This window comes from Ascaphus truei, chromosome 17, assembly GCF_040206685.1.
Source record: "Ascaphus truei isolate aAscTru1 chromosome 17, aAscTru1.hap1, whole genome shotgun sequence".
NCBI lineage: Eukaryota > Metazoa > Chordata > Amphibia > Anura > Ascaphidae > Ascaphus > Ascaphus truei.
The window spans coordinates 21,227,243-21,253,910 of NC_134499.1; the positions used below are offsets into that span (position 1 = coordinate 21,227,243).

The 26,668-nt window shown below is 41.8% G+C and overlaps 1 protein-coding gene across 3 annotated transcripts in view; it reads right to left on the reverse strand.

The window, feature by feature from the left end:
* ADAMTS9 (ADAM metallopeptidase with thrombospondin type 1 motif 9) overlaps positions 1 to 26,668 on the reverse strand; it is a 170,698-nt gene that overhangs the window by 110,953 nt on the left and 33,077 nt on the right. For all 3 annotated transcript variants that reach the window (XR_012788583.1, XM_075574259.1, XM_075574258.1), the window contains exons 4-14: positions 19,222 to 19,502; positions 18,065 to 18,148; positions 17,841 to 17,965; positions 16,596 to 16,636; positions 15,590 to 15,695; positions 13,112 to 13,258; positions 10,527 to 10,668; positions 9,684 to 9,791; positions 3,187 to 3,332; positions 2,128 to 2,309; positions 1,905 to 2,041 (exon numbers count right to left, since the gene is read on the reverse strand). Coding sequence is in view for 2 of the 3 variants with exons in the window: in XM_075574259.1 (XP_075430374.1) it covers positions 1,905 to 2,041; positions 2,128 to 2,309; positions 3,187 to 3,332; positions 9,684 to 9,791; positions 10,527 to 10,668; positions 13,112 to 13,258; positions 15,590 to 15,695; positions 16,596 to 16,636; positions 17,841 to 17,965; positions 18,065 to 18,148; positions 19,222 to 19,502 (1,499 nt within the window). In the remaining variant the exon portion in view is untranslated. The remainder of the gene's footprint in view (positions 1 to 1,904; positions 2,042 to 2,127; positions 2,310 to 3,186; positions 3,333 to 9,683; positions 9,792 to 10,526; positions 10,669 to 13,111; positions 13,259 to 15,589; positions 15,696 to 16,595; positions 16,637 to 17,840; positions 17,966 to 18,064; positions 18,149 to 19,221; positions 19,503 to 26,668) is intronic.

Here is a 26,668-nt window from a genome sequence, read left to right on the forward strand (position 1 = left end):
ATATCCAAAAATCAGCTTTAACAAACTTCAGCTTATTTAAAGAATAATTATAAATATACTTAAACATTGTTTTTAGAATTAGCGTTTAGCACAACAGTCGCTAACAACGGTTCTTAAATGACTATGATAAGGTCCTAGATTTAGGCCATTGGCTAAGTGTCATTTTAACATCTTGCGCAATCATACGCCTGTGTGTAAACATTACATGTGTGTTATAATTACGCCTGCATAACCTTAGCGCGGCACAAAATCAGTCTGCAACAGAAGCTAGCTCTAGAACATCATAATAGAGGAATCACGCAGCCAGCTCGCCAAGAGGAAAAGAAAGCATGCATTTAACAGAGAGGCAGCCAAAGTTCTCATTTACATCCGGCATGCCAAAAACATTAACTCGAACTCTAGAAGTTTTCTCTCTTCTTCGGTGGGGATTAGGTCTATTTTCCTGAAGAGCCAGCATTGCCAGGTGGTCTCTGCGCATTAAACTGTAACAATTGCCGTTATTGATTCCTCCCCAAAACGTGATGGAGATGGTGGGTGCTTGTAATTTAGCTAAATCTGCTTCTGGTTCCTGTCGGCGCATTATTAAGAAGTGTGGTTAAACTAAGAACAGCCGTTAAACGAACTCTAATATGTCTGCCAACATAAGACAGGTACAATTTAATGCAGGGGTCGGCAACTTCAGTGCTCAAGGGCCACCAACAGGTCAGGTTTTCAGGATATCCCTGCTACAGCACAAGTGGCTCTGATTGAGCCACTTGTGCTGAAGCAGGGATATCCAGAAAACCTGACCTGTTGGTGGCCCTTGAGGACTGGCGTTTCCCACCCCTGGTTCAGACCGCGTCAGCTTCAAGTGGCAATACAGTTTGCATTTGTTTTTTATTTGTTTGAATAGATGCAGCAGTTGCTTAGCTTTAAGGAAATGTAATTACCTAAAGCTGCTGATCCATTCTCCCATGATCGATCAGCAAAGATACTGCTTCCCCGGGCTCACAGCATGGCTGTTTATTTCAAAAGAGGAAGTGCTGTGCCTTTGTAAATGGTTGCTATCGCAACCCAAGGAAGCTTAATACATTAAAAATCCTTGAAAAGGGTATAAAGAGTGGGGGGATTTTATTTTTTATTTTTTTGCAGTAAGTATTATCTAATACTACAAAACTGGTTTATTAAACTAAAAAAAAGGCGTCTGAATGTATTGCTGCTTTAAATTGTCTTCTTGGGCATTTTTGTATTCACTTTAATACATAGTGAGTAATTGTACTTTTTAAAATTGCTTTTTGTACTATTTTTGTTTTCAAAAAGGACAAAGCAATCATGATTTCATTACTTACGCATAGAGCATAATTTAAAAAAAAAATGCATAGAGTAGCAGTATGGGTAACTTGCTTTTCACATACATAGGCTTTTTTGAGGGTAAAAAGCCACAAAAAACTCCCCAAATTCTAAAATGACAATTCCAGAGAAAGCCACCACACAGGATCTAATGTGTGGCTGTCGTACAAGTACTTTTTCTCTAGACAAGCACAAAAAGGTCACAATTGTGTGTGCTCCCCTGCCTTTTTCATATGTATCATTCCAAAAAACTAGAGACGCGAGAACCTGCCAAAATTCACTTTGCTGCCGTTTTTGATCAAAGTTTTAAAAAGCCAGTGAAAAATTAGGTTAGCTATTTTGCCTTCTTAAAGTAGCAAAAACAGCAGCCCGGTCGGTGACTTAATAAAAAATAAAAAAAAAGATTTTTTTACTCAGCAAGAACAGATGTAGCCGAGATTAGTGCCCCCCCGCAGGCGTGTTGGCCCCGCCCTCTTTTTTGCACACAGCTAATGCATTTTCAATGGTAGTTTCTCCCACTAGCCAGGGGGAGCAATAACGTCTGCGGCGTGTGTAGTTTGTGTATAAATGTTTACCCGGCAGAGTCCTTGCACACAGATATCATTTGTTTCTGGTCCGCATGACGTTCCATCGACAACTCTGTCCCTGAGCTGATAATAGGCTGTGCTTCCTGCTACACGGCAAAATAGCTTGCAGCGGTCTTTCATTAAAACTGTAAAGAGATAGAAGTCGTTTGTCAACACTGGGTTTGCCGCAGCGGCAGAGAATAAGCGGAAGACGCAGTCTGCCAATACTTACTTCCACTATATTTAGGAACCCAACGCACGTTTGGCGGTAGACCGTTGATATTGAAATGCTTGCCATCGAAGTCTGCACACTGCTCTTCTCTAAAGTCTTTCTTTTGCTTGGAACATGGTTCAGTATTGCAGGATTTAAATTTCATTCTGCGTCCAACACAATATTTACCACCATTTCTAGGTCTGGGAAAATGATATGCAACATGTTTAATACAGGTCATAGCATTATCAAGACGTCTATGTTATTAATTGTCACAAGCATTAATACCATCTTATAACTGGTCGTGTAATTAATGTCGATGCATTAGGGAGAATAAATAATGCTATGATCACAAACAGATAGGATGTGATGTGGGTCACATTTACAATAAACGTTAAAGATTTTTACATTTAGTACTGGTAATTACATATTAACATCACTTCCATGTAGGGTTGCCAAGTGTCCGATATTCAACCGGACTGTCCTGTGTTTGGACACTGTCCAGTAAGAAATTTGAGGTAACCCTGGACATGTGTGTCCAGTATCACTACTCTGGACATGTATGTGTATAACGGTATTACCTCTCTGGACATAGAAACTTGACCGGCATGGGGGGCTGCAAGATTTCCCCAAGCAGGGCTGTTGCTAGGGGGCTGGGCAGCTTCTTCCATCCTGACTGGCTTCATTACCCAGCAGTAGCCAATCAGGTGGTGTCAGGAGCTTGGGGTGGGCCAATGAGAGGAGGAACCAGCATGACACGAAGAGAGGTGAGAGGGGTGGGTGGGTGTGTGTGTCTCAAGCGTGTCACACCTTTCCCCATTGTGTCCAGTATTTTTGGAGAAGCCACCTGGCAACCCAACTTCCGCTTACTGTGCAGCACAACTAAACACTTGAGTAAGTTGGAATGCAACTTTAGCTTATATTAATTAGAAACAAATGAAAAAGTATTCATGTGTGCTTAATGATTCTAAACGTACACCATATTCTTTTGAAAACAAAATTGCTACCTTTGCTTTAAATACAATAGAATGTAAGACTATCAATGGAATAGCAAAAAACAAATACTTGGAAAACATTTACTCTGGCCTGTTGCATTCTCGGATTGAAGTTTTTATACCACCAGCACAGGATCTAGAACAGGCTCCGAACGGACTCCAGGATCCCCAAGAACCATCAGTTACTGTTATGTCACGTTCTTTAGGAATACAAACTCCATACTTGCAGTGCTGTAGAGAACATAGAGAATTACAAAAAGTAAGGCGAATGCAATATACACAGTTGGCTTGAAGGCATAGGAGTTGAAAGAATTCGAGTACTTTTGAGTATGGGCTAAAAAAAAATTCTTTTTATAAATACCAAAACAAATTCGCCATTACTCTAAACATAAATATGCACATTATACATTTATAAGTAAATATGAAGTTAAAGAGCACATGGACTTTCTAGGAACTTCAAGCCAACCAACAGTCCTCCTTACTAGAATTGTTATTTATGTATTGAGATCTACTGTACAGGAGTAAAAAAACAACACCAGACTGAGACTGATAAGTAGCGCACAAAGCAATCCCACTCTACAGACAATACCTATACGGTTGATTGTGTAACTTTCTTAATGGACAGGAAAACTCTCTACCACAGAAGGAGTTTTATAGTTGGTGTTCCAGTGGTTTAGAGCTTACTGGTGATCAGCATCCATATTTTGTGAATTATCCCCATTATGAAGTAGCTTTAGTTTATGGGGAAACAACGTCACAATGGACATTGTGATTGTATCATATTTCATGAGCTGCACTGATCAATGTATTGAATTTGTTTTTGAGATCATGGTGATTATTATTATATTCATTTTCATAGTATAAATGGAAGGAAGCAATAATGCTCAAAAAGATTAACAGTACGTATATCCTTATTTGTAGAGCGCCGTCCATGTACATAACACTTCCAAGAAGGTGTGTGAGTAGACTTCTAGATTGAGAGGGAGTGCAAAAGTAGAGACTAGTGACTGAGAGACACAGAGGCCTAGATATGCTAAAGGTCGATAAATGAAACAAATAGGCATTATAGTTGTTTAACGTCAATTTTATTTATTGACCTATTCACTAAAGCTGTATGTAATGGTAAAGGGGGGTGCATACTGTCCAAAAAGATACAGAAAGGGGTAAATAGGGACAGGCACTCCTTCCAATATGCCAAAAAAGTGAAATTTATTGACTCAACGTTTAGGTCCCCACTGGGGCCTTTCTCAAGAGCAAATAAATAAGTGACAAGCAAACCCAGATATAACCCACACCACACCCATGTGCGAAAAAAATTAGAGCCAAAAACCTAAGTGACACCCCCAGTGATGTCACAGGAGTGACAGACCAGAGAGGAGGAGCCAAAGTGGTAGATATCTAGATTGAGAAGGAGAGCAAAAGTAAAGACGAGAGACTGAGAGGGACTGGGACAGAAGACACAGAGGCCGATAGATGAAACAAATAGGCATTATAGTTGTTCAACATCAATTTTATTTATAGACCTATTACCTAAAGTTGTATTGCCAGCATTAAAGGGGCTTTTTGCTGCGGCGATATTATATATACAGTGTATATAAAATACTTCGGACACTCACAGGTGTTTACAAACGTTATCAGGATTTATTAAAGAAGGATGGATGTTTCAGTCTGCTCTGAGACCTTGATCAAGTGTGATTTTGAGTGCATTGTTTACAAATGTGCTGTTGATGCCAAATTACTTATTCACATGTTATTCACCAAACTTTGATATCGCCAATATTTATCACCCCCCTCTGCTCCTGGAAGACATTCCTTTGCAATGCATTTGTAGCCTCAGGAATCAAAGGTATTAAATAGTTTTCTACCATAGGGGATTTGTAAGAAATCCTATAACATAGCCCTATGGTACGATATCACCATGCGTGATATCCCGCCACCTCCACAGTTGTATCGCTAGTACTGATAAATGCAAATTTAAATGCGTTATCGCTTATTTTAAATCACTAGCATTATTTACTTTTAAAAACAGCATTTTTCATAAATGCAAAAGTGCTGCATCGCAAAAAAATTATGAATAAACCATTCTTAGCGAATACGGTAGTAATTCCCAAAAATATCGCTGCAATCTCACTTTAACATCAAATTTGAACGCAGCTACCTGTATATAATAAACCTTTAATGAATTTAGACCAGAGTGCAGAAGACACAACAGGGCAGAGATAAGGCCTAGGAGAAAAGACACTGTGATGGCTGTACGGGAGCTTGGCAAAGAGGGAGGGGGTTGTCCCCAAAGACATGAGGGGAGAATATAGCTGCGCCACAAAGGAGGAGACTGTAGATAGTAAAATAGTTAGGTGGGAAAGTACTAGTGGAGCCATAAGTGGAGACAACGAGAGGTGAGGAGCATAAGACGGGTACAGGGAGCTGAGCTAATGTCACTTAGAAAATATGCAGTGACCTTATCACCTTTTGTGACTGGGGCAGTAGCTGGATTTAGCCATAAATAAGTTTAATAGACAGAATATAAAGGGCACAGACATTATCATGATTGTGTTTTACTTTGCAGGACTTTGTGTTTGATAAATGAGCCCCATGGGTTTTATTGCTGGTTATATCACTAAGGTTGCAGCAGTAATCTACAGAAAGAGCATGACCGCTCCTTCACTCAGTGCTTGATCCATGCTAATGCACAGCTGCAAGATTGAGCTTGAAGACGATTCCTCTTGGGTTAGGATCCATCTTATATTATTTATTTCTTTTAAACTAAGGGAGATAGGTAAAAATGTATCTTTCATTAAACAAGGCGTATTAACAGTAAGTGCAGATGTTGCATTGTTGGGTTTCTCTTTAATAATTTAGTAGATGTCCATTGCTCACATTTACAGTTTGAATACAGCATTTGTGTCAGAATAAACAGGGACCTGAGCTGAGTGGTAGAAGACACTTAGCAGGAGGTTAACTGGCAGCGTTGTTTTCATTAGATTAAGGCCAAGATTATCCAACTGTAAAATGACTTTAAATATGTACATATGAAACACTATAGTATACAGGCATACACCGCATTAACGTACGCAATGGGTCCAGAGCATGTATGTAAAGTGAAAATGTACTTAAAGTGAAGCACTACCTTTTTTCCACTTATCGATGCATGTACTGTACTGCAATCGTCATATACGTGTATAACTGATGTAAATAACGCATTTGTAACAGGCTCTATAGTCTCCCCGCTTGCGCACAGCTTCGGTACAGGTAGGGAGCTGGTATTGCTGTTCAGGACGTGCTGACAGGCGCATGCGTGATCTGCCGTTTGCCTGTTGGGCGATATGTCCTTACTCGCGAGTTTACTTAAAGTGAGTGTCCTTATACCGGGGTATGCCTGTATCTATAACTGCTTTCAAACAAGCTCTGTATTACCCAGTTCAAGCCATCATAACATCTTATCTCCCTATCTAGGTTAACACAGATTACTTTAAAAGCAAAAAATAATATGACTTAATTATAGGTAAATTAGTAACATTTGTTTAGTAAACTGAACTAAAACTACAGTCCATAATAACACGGCATAATGTATTTACGGTTAAAAAAAAAAGACATCTAACAAAAGCGTAATTAGTCAAGGAATATTTAGTTACACTTGTTTGTAGACTAATGACAAATCTAGATTGTTTCTATTTTATGAAACCTTATAGAACACGCAGGGTTATTTAGTTTCCCAACCTTGAACCTTTCTTAACCATGCTTGTTCCACCGGAGGGTCAAGGGGAGACAATAACTCTCAACAATGTCAGTAACTCAATACTTTCTCATATAGAACATGAATGGAATTTCTGTTCCACTGGGAGAATTACATTCTTTCCTTATCAACAAGTGCCATTTCAATTTTTATAGCAATAATGACATCCAGGATGGACATTTTGTTCATGATTGCCCAATTGTAGCAACCTCTTTCAGCTGGGCATTTGTTATCAGGGAATGCTCTCTTAATAGGTTGCCATTACCTAAATATAAAGCCATATTATGTTCTCTGAAATAGAAAGATCTCATAACCATTGGTGGTCAAACTGGAGCCTCGCCAAAAATGTAAACACTGGACAGCCATTGTGAATACTCCATCCTAAATGCTTCATAGCAAATACCAATTTAGTACAGGCATTCCTCGGTTATCTAACGGAATCCGTTCTGGAAGTAGCGTTGGATAGTGAAACCGTTGTAAAGTGAGTCCCATGTCAATCAGTGGCGGTGAGCGTTGGATAACACATTCCGGCATCGAAAAACGGCACTTAGGGTTGCATTGTAAAGTGTTGGATATGCCATCCGTCGTAAAGTGAAACGTTGGATAACAAGGACAACCTGTATAGTCAAGTTGCAAAGCTACTGTATGGTAACTATTTATTGATGAAGATGATGCATGTTCAATAATAACCTAATTCTGCATTGTCTGTTTTTTACTTTGGTGCTTGTTTTCCCCACACACTATCTGAACAACGTGGTCTTCTGGAGCAGGGATCTTCAACTGCGTTTCCAAAGGGACCGGATCAGAAAAAGAATCGTATGTAGAAGCACCGCAATCGTAATGTAATGTTGGATACATTTAAAGTTACAAATTATTATACGTAAACATTATACAAGCCTGTATAACACCTGTACAATTTACTGTATGCTTACCTTACAAGTGAATTTCAGTGTTAAAAAGGGCACTTTGCTGCCTAGGCAACTACAATGAAATTAGCAGAAGCAGACAGTCCACGGGCCACTTCCAGGCCCCCCATAAGGGCTCGTCCAGGGTGGCGCTGAGCGGGTGCGCACGCTCATGCTAGACACGTTGCGACAATGCACGTGTCCTGCGTGAGCGGGCGGGCGCGCCTGCTTGGCGCTCAGCCGCTTGCCGAGCGAGCAAATTTGAAATGGCCGCTCGCAAGCGCGTCACGTGAGCGGTTCGCCCAATAAGGGCGAACCAACTCCATGATGTAGAGGCCGCGCCCCCAGACGCGCATGCACTTGGCCGGCCAGGAAAAGCACGGCCGAGAAGGGCGCAGCGCTGGAGTGCCAGCGCGCCTCTACCCACCCTGGGCGAGGCCGAAGTCACAATTTGAAGAGCCCTGTTCTAGAGCATCATGCCCCCTATCATATATTAGCAAGCTCTTCAGTTCTGGAGATCTTTTTATATTCAATGTTAGAAACTGGAATGCATGAGCATTCCAGCGATCGTTTAAAGGGGCAGAGCCACTTGGCAGGTCAAAATGAGTGTAATGGGCTTCGAAAATATTATATTGCCCTAAATATAACAATTGCACTTGTGTCCTAGGAAGGATTGACCCTTTGACCTTAAAAAAAAATCTGGTATCAAGAAGAATGACCAGATCAGTCATGTTTTAGGAGACATTCTGAGTAATATAACAAAGAACAAATTCAGACCTGTGGGCTCACTTGTTCTGGGATATGTTTCACCGGAAATATCCTTCTTTTGATGGAAATATTAAAGCACAAACTAGATTTAGTACCAAAAATAAATAAACAGATAATAAAGCTGCATAAAATAATGGATAACAGAATGGAGGGGATACATCATTGGCCTCCTTGGTAAGGTACCTTTATGGCGTTACCGAGTTCAGGTAACATCTGGGATTAAGTGGTTTTTTTTAAAGGGTAGTATATAAACAGGTAATCCTGTGAGAGGAGATACAGCAGATGGGGCAGATATGGTGCATTAAAAAAAAAATGTATGGAACATACATAGAAGAAAAAGCACAGGGAAAACAATACGACCAGAAATCAGGGTCCAATATGGGATTTAATCGGTTATACCAGAGGTTCTCAACTCCAGTCCTCAAGCCCCCCCAACTGGCTCGGTTTCTGCATATACCAGCCTCAGTACTGGTGGCTCAATAAGTGGCTCAGTCTTTTATTGAGCCATTGATTGAGCCCCCTGTGCTGAAGTAGGGAGGCACTGATTGCCACTGAAAACCTTGAGGACTGGAGTTGAGAACTCCTGGGATACACATTTTGGCATTTACAACGGGAAGATACCTAGCTTCTGGCTTTATCAGCCACAATTGTCTATTTCTCTACACATTCTGTTTACGTTTTGGAGGCAACGACCTAAAAGCCTCATTTCTGATAAAGGAAAATCGCAGGAAGGTTTCTCCACAATGCATGACTGAGATCTGTGATTCGGAAGCAGTGATGTGTAACTGTGGGAAATCCCAGCCTCATTGTGCTGAAGTCTCACTGCTGCTTCCTGTATAAAGTGACATCAGCACCTCCGAGATACAAGCTCCTCATCATGAACCAAAACATTAACCAAATTACTTTATTTTATCATTTAATTTTTTTTCTTTCAACTCTAATAATAATAATGCACCTGCCTAAGGATAGAAAGAATATTTTAGGTTCTTTAAAAATAAATAAAACAAATACAGGCAAAGAAGTAGAAGAGACCCTCTCTGTTGGTCTATGAAAAGGTATTAAAACCTACAAACACATTTACAAGGCAGGAAAAATACATTGGAGTCAAATCATATTGATACATCAGAACAAACACAAAAAGGTGCAAAGAATGAAAGTAATAGGAGAATATCCAACCTTTCCAGGCTCACATTCAGTGCCATCCGCCCACGGCGTGTGTTGAGTGCGGCAGCCCTTGTGTGGTCCCTCCATGTTAATGCACCAAAGTCGTCTGCATTGCATTTGCTTCACGTTACAAACAAACACAGAGTAACACAATGTTAAGCCATCTACAGTTTGATGCGTCATATACAAGTGTCTGATTAAGGGAAATGGCCTGTGATGCACTTTAATAATGCACTTTCCCAACCCTAATGGCATTGTGTTAATAAGTCTGCACGTAGGGGCATTGCATGCATTTTAACTAGACATGAATGACCCCCAAAACGAGATTTGATAAATCAATGAATGACCACAACCTCTATGATTACAGCACAGTGTTTACCATCACACAAGTCCCTCAAAAATAAATGGGCTGAAGGAATGGCTCAGTGATTAAAGTCACTGGCCCTGAAAACAATGATAGTGACTTTGAAGCAGGGCAGCCCAGTTCACACCCCTCTGTTCGGTCCTTGTGGTCTTGGGCAAGTCACTATCTTCCAGTGATTCAGGCACCAAACATGGATTGTAAGCTCTGCAGGGCAGGGACTGTGCCTGTAAAATTCTATGTATATCACAAGCACTTTTAGTGCCATTGGGAGAAAAGTTCTATATGAAATAAAGTTATTATTAAAAAAAATAATATTAGTAGCTAGTATATTACTAGCCGTTTAAAGCAGTAAGCCTCTACATTCTACTGAAAAGATTGCAGATTTAGACAATAGCATGTGTGCAGGGGTATTTATAACAACACACATTAAAACGGATAGAAATTAGTAATGTTTGGTTTCCAACATGCATTAAGAATATAAAGGTACTAACCATATATGGGCACACCTGAGATCCCGGTCCAAAAATTAACTCACATTGCTTATTTACATTGTACATAACACCGGGAAGTTGCTGATCCAAAATGTAAGTTCTTGATATTGGTTCATCAAGTAAGCATTCACCGTATCCAGTGCTAGGATAAAACAGAACTGCAGATATTAGCATTGAAAAACAGGACAGGACAATACGTGACTCATTTTCTTAGTGTTTCTACAAGTAGCAACTTCTAACCTAATTAGGGTTTCACATCGACATTTGAATAATTTCATTAAAAAATGGGAATCAGAAAACATCAAAGTATACTAGTAACAATAACGGACTAGAACATTCAGTCTTGAACCTGGAAAAGTTTATAGTAATGACAATAAAGACGCATCCCCCTTAATCACACTTGAATCAATGCCCTTTACGCTGACTACATCAGTAGAATGGTATTAATCTTGCCCCTAACCAATTATCAGAAAGGTGCTATTGATCCTGCACTGAAACACCAGCAAAGTGAAGTTGCTTCCTACTAGGCTACAAGCAAATTGTGGTTTTACAGCTGGCTGACATACAATATTGGCCTAATTCTGTTCATCTCCTCATTGGCCTCTTTGATGTCCAATTGTTGCTTACCTCACTAGCATCTGAACTCTTCCCTTAAAATAATATTCACGTTGGAGTTATTAAACGGAGGAAGGCAGACAGCCTGAAGCATACTGCTTTCACCCACGAGCAAGAGTGGTAATGTATCAACGCGGGCAGCATCTTAAGAAAAAACGTTCTAATCTCATATCTTCTACTGGATGATGATGTCTTAGATGAGGGCAACCTCAGCGTCAAACGGAAAGGTTAGTGATCACGATTGGCCGCTTACGGGCACAAACACACATTGTTGCATCACTGTATAGAGCAATTAATATGACTGTATAAAGCCCCCTCACAGTCTCAAACTGAGTGAAAGCAGGAGGTCCGACTGTTGCAGCCTGGCAATAAGGAGCACATTAACTTGCCGTTTCCCAAAGTGACGTGGTTTGTTTACAAGAATCAACTTTAGCAAATCTGGTTGTCATTGTGCAAATTGCTCAGTTGCATGATGCCATAAAATACTATCGGATACCGTTTGGGAAGGCATTTAGTACATCTGCCTTTAAGTTTGGTCCCAAATGGAAAAAAAAAGATGTCCAGATAGTAGCCAGGGACATAACATACAGTATGTAGTAAAATGAGAGAGGATCCCAATCAATTGCACTTTCCGTGTAATAGAGCATGCCTTTTCCTTTCTATTTTAACATCACAGTGCTACTCCCATCATTTTCTGTAATAGTGACCTAACAATTACCCTTTAATTTGCCGGAGACTATACGTCTCCCATTCATGACTTAAACCGCTGAACTGTCCTGCTGAACACATTCATTTAGTAAACCGAACTCTATTCCGTTGTGGCTGCAACAAAACAAGTTCCATGAGGCATGGAAATGTTCCTGGAGAATTGCAGAGGCCTGCTCCCCTCACTCATCCAGGTATTCCTTCTGTCATACCAGGACAAAACATCCAATTAGAAAATCCTAGGCCAGCATGAGACCACTGGTTGCCCTGGTTACCATGTTTCCAGGGACATGGAATGCTTAGCAAAAGGGGCCAGCCGACAGAGATTACATTTTTATTGCAGGAATCAGTGTGTGTAATAAATGTATCAGTTCAAGAGGACTGTCTGAATAAAGTATACACTAAAAGACTTCTTTGGAGCCTAATGTACATTAGTGGTGTGTATATCCACTTCACTGAAAATGAAAATGTTGCAATATGAAGTAATTCTGAGTACCACAGCATACAGATGCAGCGGCCGTTATCCGAGCATATCACTGAGCCGTTTTCGTGTGCGCTGCTGTATTCCACGCGGCATTAACGCGGCCAATCGCCCCAGGCACACGTGTTTATCGCGGTTGCTTTGTTTGAATTTCATGGATTCTGTTTCTTTGTATGCAATGAAATGAATGAATTGTAGTGTGCACAGTACTGTGCTACTGTGTCAATTTCAGGTGTTTAAAAACCAGAACACTAAAATGCCATTTTCTGCACTCGCGTCTTAAGACGGTACGGTTAGAAGAAATCACGCGCCATGACATGGGTATTCCGAGGTATACACCGCGTGAAATGTTTGAATAACAGCCGCTGCATCTGTATTTAGAAATGTCCAGATATAATTGGGGGAGGGGGGGGGGCAACGACAAAATGATGACTGCTAACCACTCTAACCGACTGCATATAGAGGAATATTTACTAAATATTTACCTTCTGGCCCATTCACTTCAGTGGGACATAAGGTGTTTTATGGCATAGCACTGCTTACTAAATATGGGCCAGCACCTCTTCTGAGCCAACGAGGCAATAATTAATCAATATTTCCACTGAGTAAAATGAAGTTTGTAATATTCATTGTGCTGTGCAGCAAGTTCATTTCTAGTGCTAGGGGTTACATTTGTTTCCCTACCATCTCACATGAATCAATGCTACAGCAATTAGTTTCATTGTATTTCCTTAACACCACAGGTTTGTTATTGTAAAAAAATAAAATAAAAAATAAAACGCACTCTAGAAACTGTGTAATGTATTTCCGGCTGCATTTTGACCACATCCATGGGTTTGTGTAGAAGTTTAGCGTTGGTGCCATGACGTGCTGCTGATTTTTCCCCCCTTCTTCTTTGCACTTATTACTGTCATCATGTGGCATGTTGAATCTAAGAACACATAAGGAAAACATAAGAACGTATTTGTTTCACATTACAGCATATTATTAAATGCAGGGTCTAATTAAAAAAGAACCCAAGAATATTAGAAACGCAGATCGGATGTGTACACGTAGTCACTGAGTTGTGCATTGCTGGTAATGCCCAGGATGATATTTTACAGCATTAAAGTCTAAATATACAAGTGCATCCTGTTCCCGTATACTGGCTTCCTGCATTCTAATTGAATGGCAAAATATATTAGGTAATGGATGATGGTATTAATAGGAGGCTCAATGAAATGGGACTGTGGCGATGCATTGGCAAAGGGACACCCTTACTGGCAACCAGGGGCTGGCTGGAACATTTTAGCCCAGGGACAAGCCCAAATAACTAGCCCAAGAACCAGGCAGCCCACACACCAAACATAGATGCATGCTACACGCACCCTACACACCATACAATAAGCAAAGCTCTGTAAACATGCAAACGCATAACAAACACACCAGATACACCCACATTGCATGCTATACACACACACACACGCACGCACAATATACATACATTTCTTCAATATCCAGGGGAAGCAAGGGAGAAATACAACAGAAAAAAGAAAAACAGATCTAAGTGATGCAATCAAATAGTGAGTTTATAGAAAAACTTGGCTCCTATGTGTTGCCACCTTCTACTGAAGGCCAACCCAGAGAAAATGTAAAAAACAAATTCCCTTACGTGGTGAGGCGTGGTGCGTCAGCCCCTCTCGGCATCCTGCAGGAATTCCCCCTCCAACTGCAGTGAACATGGCATGACAACGGGACACTACGTGACATCATGACGCCACGCAGCGTCCATTGCCAGCCATGTTCACTGCAGCTGTAGGGGGAATTGCAGGAGAATACCAGGGAATGCCGGAGACACCGCTGCACCCCGCCGCCACCCGGAGATTGACAGGGAAAACCTGTAGCACGGAGGTCAGTGCCCGAAACTCAGAGTCTCCAGGTCAAACCCAGAGAGGTAGCCGCGTGGTACGCTTATATGGGCACATCCAACACTGTGGCAATTTGTTCTTTATACAGTATGTTCAAATCGAGTTGCCGCTCCGAACCACCGATAGCAGCAGGAGGGACCTTCCCAGGACACCGTGGAGTCCGAGAGAGATGTCGGCAGGGCCAAGACGCCACTCCAGGACCATCTGCGATACCAGAGGGGACAGTGGCGGTGAGAGAGTTCACGTCGTCGAGCACCATACACTTTTATGTGTTAAATGCTTTTTATTATTGCACACGTTGTACCAGCAACTCGATTTCAAAATATAAAGAACAGGTTGCCACAGTTTTGGATGTGCCCATATAAACGTACCACACTGTGAGTGGGCAACACATAGGATCCAAGTTTTTCTATAAACTCACTATTTGATTGCATCTACACTTAGATCTGTCTTTCTTTTTTCTGTTGTATTTCTCCCATGCTCCCCCTGGATACACACACACGCATCTCATATACAGTATATACACACACATCATATACACACTACACACATGCATCCTATACAGACACACACACACACACATCGTATATACACACACCAGGTCCAACACACATCCCATACACACCTCATACACAAGCATGACAGGTGCAAACTGGGGGCTTAAAAATGTTTTAAAGGGGGCGCTAAAACGAGTCCGCGCTTACAGATGCCCCGCACTCTTCTACACAGCATTTAAATTGATTGCTGAGGAAGAGCGTGGGGCCTCTGTAACTGCCTCTTACCTTCTCTCCAGCTTCTCCTCCTGCATCTTCCGATAGTGACGACGCGTGGCCATGACAGCGCGACGGACAGCAAATGGTGACGTGTTGCCGTGACAACATGTTTCCATGACAATGCGACTTCACAATGTAACATGATGCCGCGACGTGGCAGAGTTGGGGAGATGCCGGAGAGCAGGTTAAGAAGGCGGGGGTGGGGGTTGACATAAAAAGTTTGGGCTCCCCAGCCTTATATTCCGTTTGCCTGTTCTTCCTATGTCCCTTTAGCTCCGCCCCCAGAGCTCTCTCAGGTCCTGCTACTGACTGATGTCGGCCTGGCTGGGCTTTGGGTACCAGGCCGGCTGCAGTTACTGCAAAGCAGAGAGCTGCCCGCATTCCTGCAAATTGGACCGGGGGGGGGGGGGGGGCAGTTGCGCCCTTGCCTCTGCTGGCAACACTCCCAATCCAGTGTTAACTCCCATTGACGTAAGCAGAAGTTAACACCAGACCGGTACGTACACAAGCACATGGTGTTCAATACAAAGTGTATGCAGTCTGATTTATTTTTGAAGACAAACATATTTACATGAAACATACACGTGTCCAAGCTCATGTGCTATTGTAAATGCAGTACTTAATCCATTGTCTTCACTTATAGAACAACTTCTGTACGGATCACAAACTGTACCAAGTTCTGCCAATCCTACAGGAAGCAACAGAGACAAAAAGTAACTTATCACTATAAAAACTATGGCGGTCACATACTCCTAACTTATGGCTGTTAACACACTGATTATTCTTATTTGCTATCTTGTGTCCCCTAATATCTCCTTTTGTTTACTCCCTACTGCTATATACTCCGCGGCTCATTTGAAAATCCGTCACCCCTCGGCACTTAGCTGTGCGGCCGTCTCCTTCCTGTCGCCCTCCTAATTCTGAATCACAGCGTCAAGTGATGCCGCGGACACCACCAACGGTGTTGCACGGTGTCGCGTTGGCATGGCAACGCGATGTCATTTGACACGGCGACGCCATGTTGCCATGGCAACGAGGCGCCGTGTGACATCCGTGGCGTCATTTGACGCTGCGATTCGAACGTAGGATAGCGGCAGCAAAGAGGCGGCCACCACAGCTTTCCCATTAGGCCAGCTTGATCCGAGAGTGTGGCAAATGTATATGGGGACGAACATTTTTGCCGCCCTAAATATTTTGCCACCGTTGGTACCGGGCCTCATGGGAAATTCGTCACTGTGATACTGTAGTTAACGCATCTAAACAGAGTCCTAGTTTAACTATTTTTTAAAGTGCCAAGAAATATGAATACACTTTATATATTGTTCCATATACACAGTTGGTAACTATTTCAAGGGCTTGTAATAATCAAAGCAAATAACCTGGAGCTGCAAATTGCTAACATAGTGTAATAAGAATGGAGCATTTTCATACTTATAGGAAAGATATAATCATAAGCATTTTTAGCTGCGATTATTCCTAGGATGATATGAATTTCTGTTACGAATTAAGATGCAAATTCCTGGAGATTGTCAAGTACTGTAGTTTTAACCAGTACATCTTAATAATGACGGTAAAAGTTATAACTCACCTAATGTGTCGCATTTATCCTGAGCTCTACAAATATCCTGTCTGAAAGCAAAACAGATACACCTTTACTGAAAGCAGAGTTCAAAGTACCAAAGTAAAGTGAAAATACAGTGAAAATATGTCTGCGAATAAAGATTTCTGGATTTGGGTGTTTTACATGTTAAATTTGATATTCTGGAATGCAGACATTGAAACTATAGCATCATACTGTTTTCTGTTTTTCCCGTTTCTGGAAAAGTTTGGTGACCATATGTGATTTTACTTTTCCTTGCATACGTTATTTTAATAATACATTTTTTTTTTAGACGAAACTTTACTTCATGACATTGTTTTTCAGGCACACACAATACATTGTGGTCACTTTATAAGAGGACTGTACAGGTTATTCATGTTTGTGTCACAAACCACAATTCAATACCTCAATGGCAGGACTAGTAAAAATTTGACATACGCCACTGGAGATGAACTACCTGCTCATGGCAGTGTGTTAAACTAATCGGTCACCTCATATATCAGATTGTGTTTCCATGTCGTTGTAAACCTGCCTAACAGAATAACAGCTTAAAATCGAAAACTATAATATATCTATTGTATAAATCCATAATCCAGATTGCAATCCCTGGCAGTTTGTTCAAACGGGGATCCAGTCTCCTGCAGAAAGTATAACCCATGTTACACTAATTTGTAACATCAGATCCCAAACTGTAGGAGTTATGTATGAAGCAGACTGTATTCTGAGGAAACTATTTCAAAAGTATGCCATGTGGCACACCAATTACATAATATCTCCAGCTCTGGTATCTGTAGAAAGTGCTTAAAGGAGCTTTCCAAGTAAATGACCCCCCTTTTTTTCATCATAAGTGGTAAGCCGGGGGTCTCGGGAGGTGAAACATTTTAATTTTAGCTCCGGGAACCCCCAGGTGCCCGCGAAACTTACCACCGTTGGTGCTGCTCATACTTGCTGGCTCTTACATCTCATGTAGCACGTGGGCCAATAGGAAGGTGCTTCCGTTCGACTCGCGCGCCGTGCTGATTTAAAACTCCATTTTGTTTCCCCAGCTGGGCATGGTACCGGGGGCACCTTCGAAGGTAAGTATCTCAGGAAGCATGGGGTCCCCAGAGCTGTAATTAACAATGTTCAGCTCTGAAGACCCCCCTGCTTCCCACCTATGTAAAAAATTGGTAGGCAGAACAATGAACATATATGCTAGCTGCATTATGGGAAAGATTAAGGACTCGTACACACCTTGTGATAAGTACTGCAGTATCATGGTGAGAGTGATGGTTGTCATCTGGGTAGTTCTGCGATTGCTGCCATATACAAAAGTTTTTTAACGTTGTCTGTGCATTAAATGATATAGATGGACCCTCCTAACCGCAGAGAAAATATAAGATACAATCTGGTTAAAATGGTAATTTCCAACACTTTACAGGGCTATAAAGGCTAAAGTAAAATACAAAAAATTGTACCTGTTCATTGTGGATCACAGCCAACTTCACAATAGCAATATTAATTAAATTTCCAATACTTGGGTCCTTATAAATAGAAGCTACCTGCATGAAAGTACAAAAAGTTCAACAATACATTTTAGTCTTTAAATCATGATATAATACTATTACAGCTCAACCCCCGTATAACGCTGTGCTTGGGGTCCAAAGAATCACATTGCGTTATAAGCGGATCGCGTTAGAAATAATGTACAATTGTATGCATTGTACAATAAAGTATTTAAGGTACCAATAATCGTGTTGCAAAGTATTCATAAATACGAAAATAGGGAGCCACGCTTGCATCGCGCTATAAGCGGATCCGCGTTGTAACGGATCGCGTTATAACGGGGTTGAGCTGTATTACTAAGAAACTATGGATTTTGGTAAATAACTTGTTGTGACAGAAATACTGTACTGTAAATGTTTTGCAAATCTTTAACTTTTATATAGCGTATATTTAATTGTGCCATTCAGAGGAATGATTACTTATTTGTAAAAAAGTGCTAGCATACGTCTTATGTACACAGAACTTATTTTAAATGAGGTTCCTCAGTAAAATATTGTACAACTAATGTAATACACACTCATAATATGCTACTCCATTCATTATCGCCTTAACACGAAAAAGGAAATCAATGATGTTGACCATAGGATGATTTTAAAATTGAATTGATGTAAAGACAGGTAATACAATTTGAGACATTTATAGTACTGTATATGGTTTTGTCACTCAAACTCATGCTTTACACTCTGAAATCGCAAACCATGCAAAATTGGCCCGTTTTTAGCGTCTATTTGTGAAATTCTCTAAAATCGCTTGATTTGCTTAATATTGAGACTACAAATAGGGAGCATACGTCATGTTTCGCTCGCTGTCTGGTAATATTTCACTAAAAGCTTACTAATTTAGTGACAATATTAGCTGTTTGACGCTTGGCAAAATGTTTTGCATGGAATCGAATTTGGGGTGGTAAAATGCTTACAATTTAACATATGCATTTTGACCAGATTCGCACATCTCTACTTCTCAACTTCACAAAAGGCACTACCAGCATCAGAATATTCCCCACGCTCCTCGGCAGTAAACAAACTAAAAGAAGTAATCAAAGCTAGTTATGGGTTATTTACATACTTACTATGGACATAAGTGTTAAAACATAATGCTGTAGATTAGCGCCATGATATTCAACCATCCTGCTGTCTGCCACCACCATCACTTCAATATACCGAGGATAGGACAAAAAACGCTTTGTTCTTCTTAGGATTTGAGTTTCATTGAGCTTATAAGTCGTGTCATTGTATGTGGGAAACTGGTTTCCTAACAGACTATTTTTTAAAATCTCTACATCTGAAAAAAAACTATTTTGTTGCCATTGATTTCCTCTGTTCTTGTGTTTGATTCGACTGTGTTTTTGCCCTGTAACAACCAAAATACAAAACACAATAAGACAATATGAGTGCGAGAAACTCCAATCCAAGTGCTTCGATGTTATTTTTTTCAGATTAGCAAAGTAATCAATTTCATTAAACAAATGCAAATTGAAACGCAACCCCTCACTTTGCTGGGCCCCTAAGTAATCATTTAGTTTGCTTATATAATAGCACCACACCTGTACTGTGCCACACTAATACCCTGGCATTAATAATCCTAACTATCTTACTTTGTGGTATGCAATCTGCTTGTCTAGCACCTAACAGTTGGGGCAGAGACTGCTGCTGATTAGAGTACAGGGAGGTCACCTTCAGAGAATAAGAAATGTCATCTATGAACCTTAGGAGGTATTGAGGCTATACAGCCATTTATGAAAAATATATTGAGTATACGTATATTCCCAGAGAAATGGAAATTGATATATTGGCTAAAGCAAAATTGCATATTTTTAGTCATTTAAATCACTTTAAAAAAAGAACAATAACTAACTCATCATCAAGCAACAAAATCAGTGCTAAAAATTACTTCTGCTCATCTACAACTGTAATCATTTCCTGTGTTTTTCTTTCCATACCATGTTAGTAGAAATGCCAGCTTTCCTTAGCAAACATTAAAAAAAGAGCACATGAAACGTAATAGTTTGTAACACAGGCTGATAAAGGATATCGCTCATTAACTGCCATTGAGTTGAATGATGGGATCGAGCTACGATACCCCATATTGGAGCTTAGTGAATCTTCCCTACAACAGACGTACACTTCGATTAATTAGCCGCAAAATGTGGTTATTGCAGAGTTACAGTACGACAATCCTAATGCTGAGATTAAACTATACCTAGCAAAGAAGAAACAATACATATAATGTATTTGCATTGGCATAATATTTATGTTGTACTTTTTTTATATTGTATTTTTCTGACTTTTGTGGAGATTCTCAGTTGTCTACATATCTCCACATTATCTTCTGAAGACATTTTGGTTCTATTTGTATGTGTTTTTTTTCCTTTTGAACAAATTAGGGTGTGTATTTTAGCCATACATTTTTCAACTTAGAATGCAAATTGGCACTGGAATCTTCTTCAAATAATAAGGAACTGAACAAACATATGTTAAAACAATTCCAGCTACCTGCATACATATAACGCATGGCTTTTGACCTAAGATGACAAGACCATCTGCGCTTTACCTTATGGAAATTACATCTTGTGTGCATTATTTTAAAAAATGTTGATACTACAGCCTCTGCAGCCAGAAACAATGGTTTAATTTCAGGGCTACCGAGCTTGACCTGTGTGTGAACTGATCATCTACAGTAGGTTCTCCAAGCTCTGTTAAGAAGTATCAGGGCTTGATCTAGCATTAACTGCCAATTACTTGTATGGTATCAGTATCGGAGCTTTGTGACTCCTCCCCATATGTTTATTAACATTATTAAGGACAAACACTTTGACCACAGCGTCCCATCACCATCCAACCCTCCCCCCCCACACAGAGAAACATCTACAGAGACCAACACAAATAGTTTGGCCACTGGTTCTGGTAGGTAGGACATGGTTGGGAACCACTGTGCTAACAGGTTTATAGCATTAGCATCAAAACACTATAAGAGATTGTAGTTATATTTAAGCCGCTTCCTTAGTGTACACATACTTGTAATTAACTTCCACAAATTAAACAAATCTTAAAAACAAACACCCCTGTCAGTAAGCTACCCTCAGGGGTTCCGCGGCTGCCGGAAGGGGAGAGCCGGGCCAACTCTCCCAGTTATCCCAGGACCGGCTGCGCTGCAGCACCCCCACATAGCAGTGACCCGGCAGCTCCCAAGCTAAGTAGCAGCAGCCGGCAGCTCACTGCTGTCCTCCTTCTCTCTGCCTGCTCCGGTGAGCACGTACTCTCGCAGGGAGGGAGGAGAGGGACACACACACACATTCCAAGAGTTTCACTCCTGAACTGGTCTGGACAGGAGGTCAGATTGTGTGTGTGTGTGTGTGTGTACACAAGTAAGTGGGAGAGTGAGTGTGTGTGTGTAAGTGGGAGAGAGTGTGTGTGTGTGTGTGTGTGTGTGTGTGTGTGTGTGTGTGTGTGTGTGTGTGTGTGTGTGTGTGTGTGTGTGTGTGTGTAAGTGGGAGTTTGTGGGTTTGTATGTGTGTGTGTGTGTGTGTGTAAGTGGGAGTGTAGAAGTGTGTGTGTAAGTAGGTGTAAGTGTGTGTAAGTGGGAGAGCGTGTGCACGTGCGCAAGGGGGAGAGGGGGAGAGGGCGCGTAAGGAGGAGAGTGAGGGGGGGAGAGACGGTGTGATCGGGGGGTGGAGACGGGGCAACGGGGTTGGGGGCGGAGAGATTGGGGGCAAGAGAAAGGGGTTGAGGGTTGGGGTTCCCCAGAATTTCAAAATCGAATTCTGGACTTCCCTAACCAAAAAAAGTTGAAAACTACTGCTCTAGAGAGAGAGAAGAGGTTGCTGCACTGAGCCTGAAGCTATTGCTGTGCCGGTTCCAGGCATAAGGTGGAAGTCCAGTTCCTGTTGGATCCTGTGGGAGAACAACAGGGAAACCTCCTCGCGGAGGTCCCTGTAACTAGATCTGCAGGGTATCCTCAGTTCCCCAGTTCCCCCCATGTTGTAGGTCTGTAATAGTTGTGGATATATTATTGTCCAATAAATTCAGTTTGATCAACTCTGTAGTTCTGTCTGGTGAATTGATCCCTGGTGTGATAGTGTAAGGAATCAGGGAACGCGTCCCTTGCGGTGCGCTTCCACCTTACCTTCCACTGCACAGCTGTCACGCTGTTCTGCCCGCAGACCAGACTAACCCCCAATACTGAGGTGGAAAGTGAGTAACCACGCACCCGCAGTAGTGAGAGCGTGCCCAGAGTGTGGATTGGTTGCATGGAAAAGGCCAGGGGTACCAGGGTAGGTAGAGTACTTGCCAGATCTGGGCGTAGAGAAGGTGCCGTAGTAAGGTCCGAAGCCAGAGGTCGAGGATTACAGAGTTCCGGGAAGTAGGGGTCCAGGTGCCGAGATCAAGGGGTCCGAGAGGTAAGCGGTGGTCATGTGGAAGCCGAGGTCGTAGAGCCAGAGTGGGGAGGAAGACAGCCGAATCGGTAACGAAGCTGAAACAGAGAGAGAGCTAGGCACAGTGAATAACAGCACAAGGTAGACGAACTATGCAGAGTGAGGCTGGAGAGGAATCACAGGGGTTATAAAGTGAGAAGGACCAATGGGAGGAAGAGGCGGAGCAGAGGCGCGCCCAGGAGCCCTTTGTGATAGGACAGGGTTTAATGGACTGGTTTGTTGCCGGAGGATGGTGGGAGGAGCTGAGCCTGAGAGCGGAGATGGCTGGTAGGCGAAGTTACCCGGCTGATGCATTGCATAAATTAAGTTGTTCGGTGTACGCCCTGTAAGCGGAGCAGGCGTGAGTCCAGCGTCGGCGGCGTGCGTGCAAGCCGCGGGGGGCGGAGGAACGGGCCGAGGTGCCCAGCAGGAACGGAGGAGACCGCAGCCAGCGGTACAGGTAGGGAAGGGCGGCCTGTGCCCCGAGTCCTGACAACAGCCTCTTGCTGCAAGGATTCTCTTCCCTGTGCCTGCCTTGTTCCTGTGTCCTGCTTTAACCTGTTGCTGCTTGTCTCCCTGTGTATCGACCCGGCTAGACTTTGAACCATTCTCTGGATTACTGACCCCGGCTTGCCTCTGACCTTCCGTCACTCTCCATCCCTGACCACGGCTAACGGACACCTGACTACTCTTCTGACTCCGACCCTAGACCATGGCACTCCGGACTTCGACTACCCACCTGGCACCTACCTACGACCTTGGCAAGTACTACGACTAACCCACTCTCTCCAATCCAGACCCGGCTATCTTGACTATCCACCCTCCAGACGTGCCTCCGCTGCTGTGGGTGCGCAGTTTCATACTTTCCCACCTCAGTACCGGGGTCCCGCCTTGTTCGTGGTGAGCGTAAGTGTTACAGATAGTCTTGGTCTCCCGTGACAAAGTGTATAATACAAAGCATAATGGGAATAAGCACTTCAAACACAAAAGTAAACAGGATATCATCTACAAAATGTATATTTTGCCCAAGAGTGTCACTATGCAGCAGTTCTGTATTGCTTGCTGTTGAGTAGAATGTTCCGTATGACAAGGTACTTCACTGTATAAAGCAGTGTTTCATACTTATCTGCCAAATGTCTTACATAGAAAGTAGCATGTGAGGTCTCTATAGCTCATGTGACTGTCTGGTAGGGGCTGAGGCGAAAGTTAAAAAGTTAATTATTGCACGACAATATAAACATTATTAAATGTTAACTTGCGAACTTAACTCCTTCATTCAAGGAGGGGTCAGGTATACGCTACAAATGAGTGCGTTGCTAGCCCCTCTGGAAATGAAGATGTTAACGCTGCTAAACACCGTTCTGACCTCACACCCTGAGTAACTTCAGTAAAAGCTTAACACAAACAGGCTGAAGTGTTATTGGCCAGGTATATGGCAAATGGTACTGTATGGTACTGTATATAACGTGCAGTCTATAAAAAGAACACACTTTTCAATGTGGATTGTCAAAATAATGTACAGGCATACCCCGCATTAACGTACGCAATGGGACCGGAGCATGTATGCAAAGCGAAAATGTACTTAAAGTGAAGCACTACCTTTTTCCCACTTATCGATGCATGTACTGTACGGCAATCGTCATATACGTGCATAAGTGATGTAAATATCGCATTTGTAACAGGCTCTATAGTCTCCCCGCTTGCGCACAGCTTCGGTACAGGTAGGGAGCCGGTATTGCTGTTCAGGAAATGCTGACAGGCGCATGCGTGAGCTGCCGTTTGCCTATTGGGCGACATGTACTTACTCGCGAGTGTACTTAAAGTGAGTGTCCTTAAAGCGGGGTATGCCTGTACTTACCATAAACAAGGAGAAAAAAAAAAACCAACATTTTGTTAATTAGCAGAGTCTTTTGGTTCCCGGATAATGTGACAAAATATTTTCAAAGTTATCGTAATATAGTGTGAGAATTAAATTAGTCAGGCAATAACTGATGTTTGACAATATCAGGACAATTTGATGCTAAAATCCATGAATTGGTGGAGTTTCAAATTTTCTTTTGCCCGTGTTTCATTCCATGTTATGAATCTTTGTTCTATTAGGTTAACCCGCTCATCCCAAAACGCGCCATGAAATGTAGCGTTTTGCTGGTAATATGTGTGTTGTCTAATTCCTGAGGAATATCAGTTACATCTTAAAAGGTCTCTCTTTTGTTAAAAAATGCGTTCCAGAATGGATTTACTTTTGTTCATCTTTGTCAGATAAAAAGGAACCTTTTCAGAGTACAACAACTCCCTTTTCACCATTTTAAAATCTAATTTACTATGCATGCTGAATATGAAATGAATAGCAAGTAACTCCTAAAAAAAGGTCTCAATGTGAAGGCTGAAGTTTTCTTGTAATGTGCAATTAACTAGATGTTCCATCTTAGAATCTACAAATGTGATATGAAGCACATGGGGAAAATATGTGTATTTTTGGAAAAATAATGAGCAGGAATATATTAAATGTAGCAGTAAATATATTGAGAAATTCCTTCCAATTAAATGCAAATAAAAATATCACTTGTGAGAAGATTCACATGTCCGCAACCCTGCTTTCCCCCATTATCTCCTAGCATACACTGCAGCTAGGGATTCTGGGAAATTACATGCAAATGAGCACACATTCCAATTTAATCAATTTCTGGGGGGTGGGGGGGGGGGAAGGTTCTCTCTCAATAGGATTGATTTCAAGCAACTCTTAATGATAGCTGAAGCTGACCGGTCTGAAGAGAGACAGAACAATGTGTTTACATGGAGTCACTACATAATCCTTGACCATCCTCCTGTTGGATCTTTGATGCGGTTTGAAGGCACATTCAAATGTTATATTACAAACATTCAGATTTGTTCTCTGTTAATGACCAAGGTAACACAATGGTATGGCTATTTTCTGTAGTAAGTTGCATTAAAGAGGCAATGTAAGCTGTTTTTTTCTTGTTTTTTTTTTTTTTTTAATATAGGGTTGGAGCAGGTGATATCGGGAGCTGAACTCCCTTAATTTCAGCTCCGGTGTCTCCCTGCTTCCGGAGATACAGGCCTCCCAAAGGGGGTGCCAGTAGCCAGTCCAGGGTTCACTATATGCCTGCTTTTCAGAGCAGAGCTTTTGTCAACTGTACATGCAATGTCTTTATGCATAATGTATAACCCTGATCATTTAATGTAACCATGTATTTGTAACTTTGTATTCGTCATCATAACTCTGTGCCCAGGACATACTTGAAAACGAGAGGTAACTCCATGTATTACTTCCTGGTAAAACATTTTATAAATAAATAAATACGGGTTAAGCTACAAGTTTTATTGAATAATAATGTATAAATGTTTGAGTTATAGTACTATTGCAGCCTAACCAACCCACAGCCAAAATCTGCCTACAGCACAATGGCTACACTACTACAGGAATACCCCGGTTTAAGGACACTCACTTTAAGTACACTCGCGAGTAAGGACATATTTTCAATAGCCCCATACCCCGGTGTCCATACGCTCGCTTCGCGAGTACGGACACTTATTCTGCCCTACAGACCGCGTTGTAGTGACGCGCTGATTCCCCTCGCCCAATAGGCAAACGTCAGCTCGCGCACGCGCCTGTCAGCACGTCCTGAACAGCAATACCTGCTCCCTACCTGTACCGAGGCATCGATAAGTGGAAAAAAGGTAGTGCTTCACTAAGTACATTTTCGCTTTACATACATGCTCTGGACCCATGGAGTATGTTAATGCGGGGTATGCCTGTATTTCTATATTCCTTCTCCCATAATAAGGTCGTTGCCGGTTCGGATTCTGAATCTGTCGGATGCATTTTCAGTGATAGAAAAAAAACAAAAACAAAAAAACAATCTGCCTTTTTGAGACGGATTTGCGGCTAAAAGTAACTGTCGCACCCACGGCGGATTCGGATTCCGGCAAAAATGTTGCCCATCTCTAATCATCACTAACCTTTGTAAAAACAAAAAAGTGGCTTTTAGGCATAAGAACGTTAAAATTAGTGATGTAAAAATAACTCTCCTGGGTATGGTGTCTTGGAGTATTCGAATGTTCCCCGGTTTACATCCACAAATTG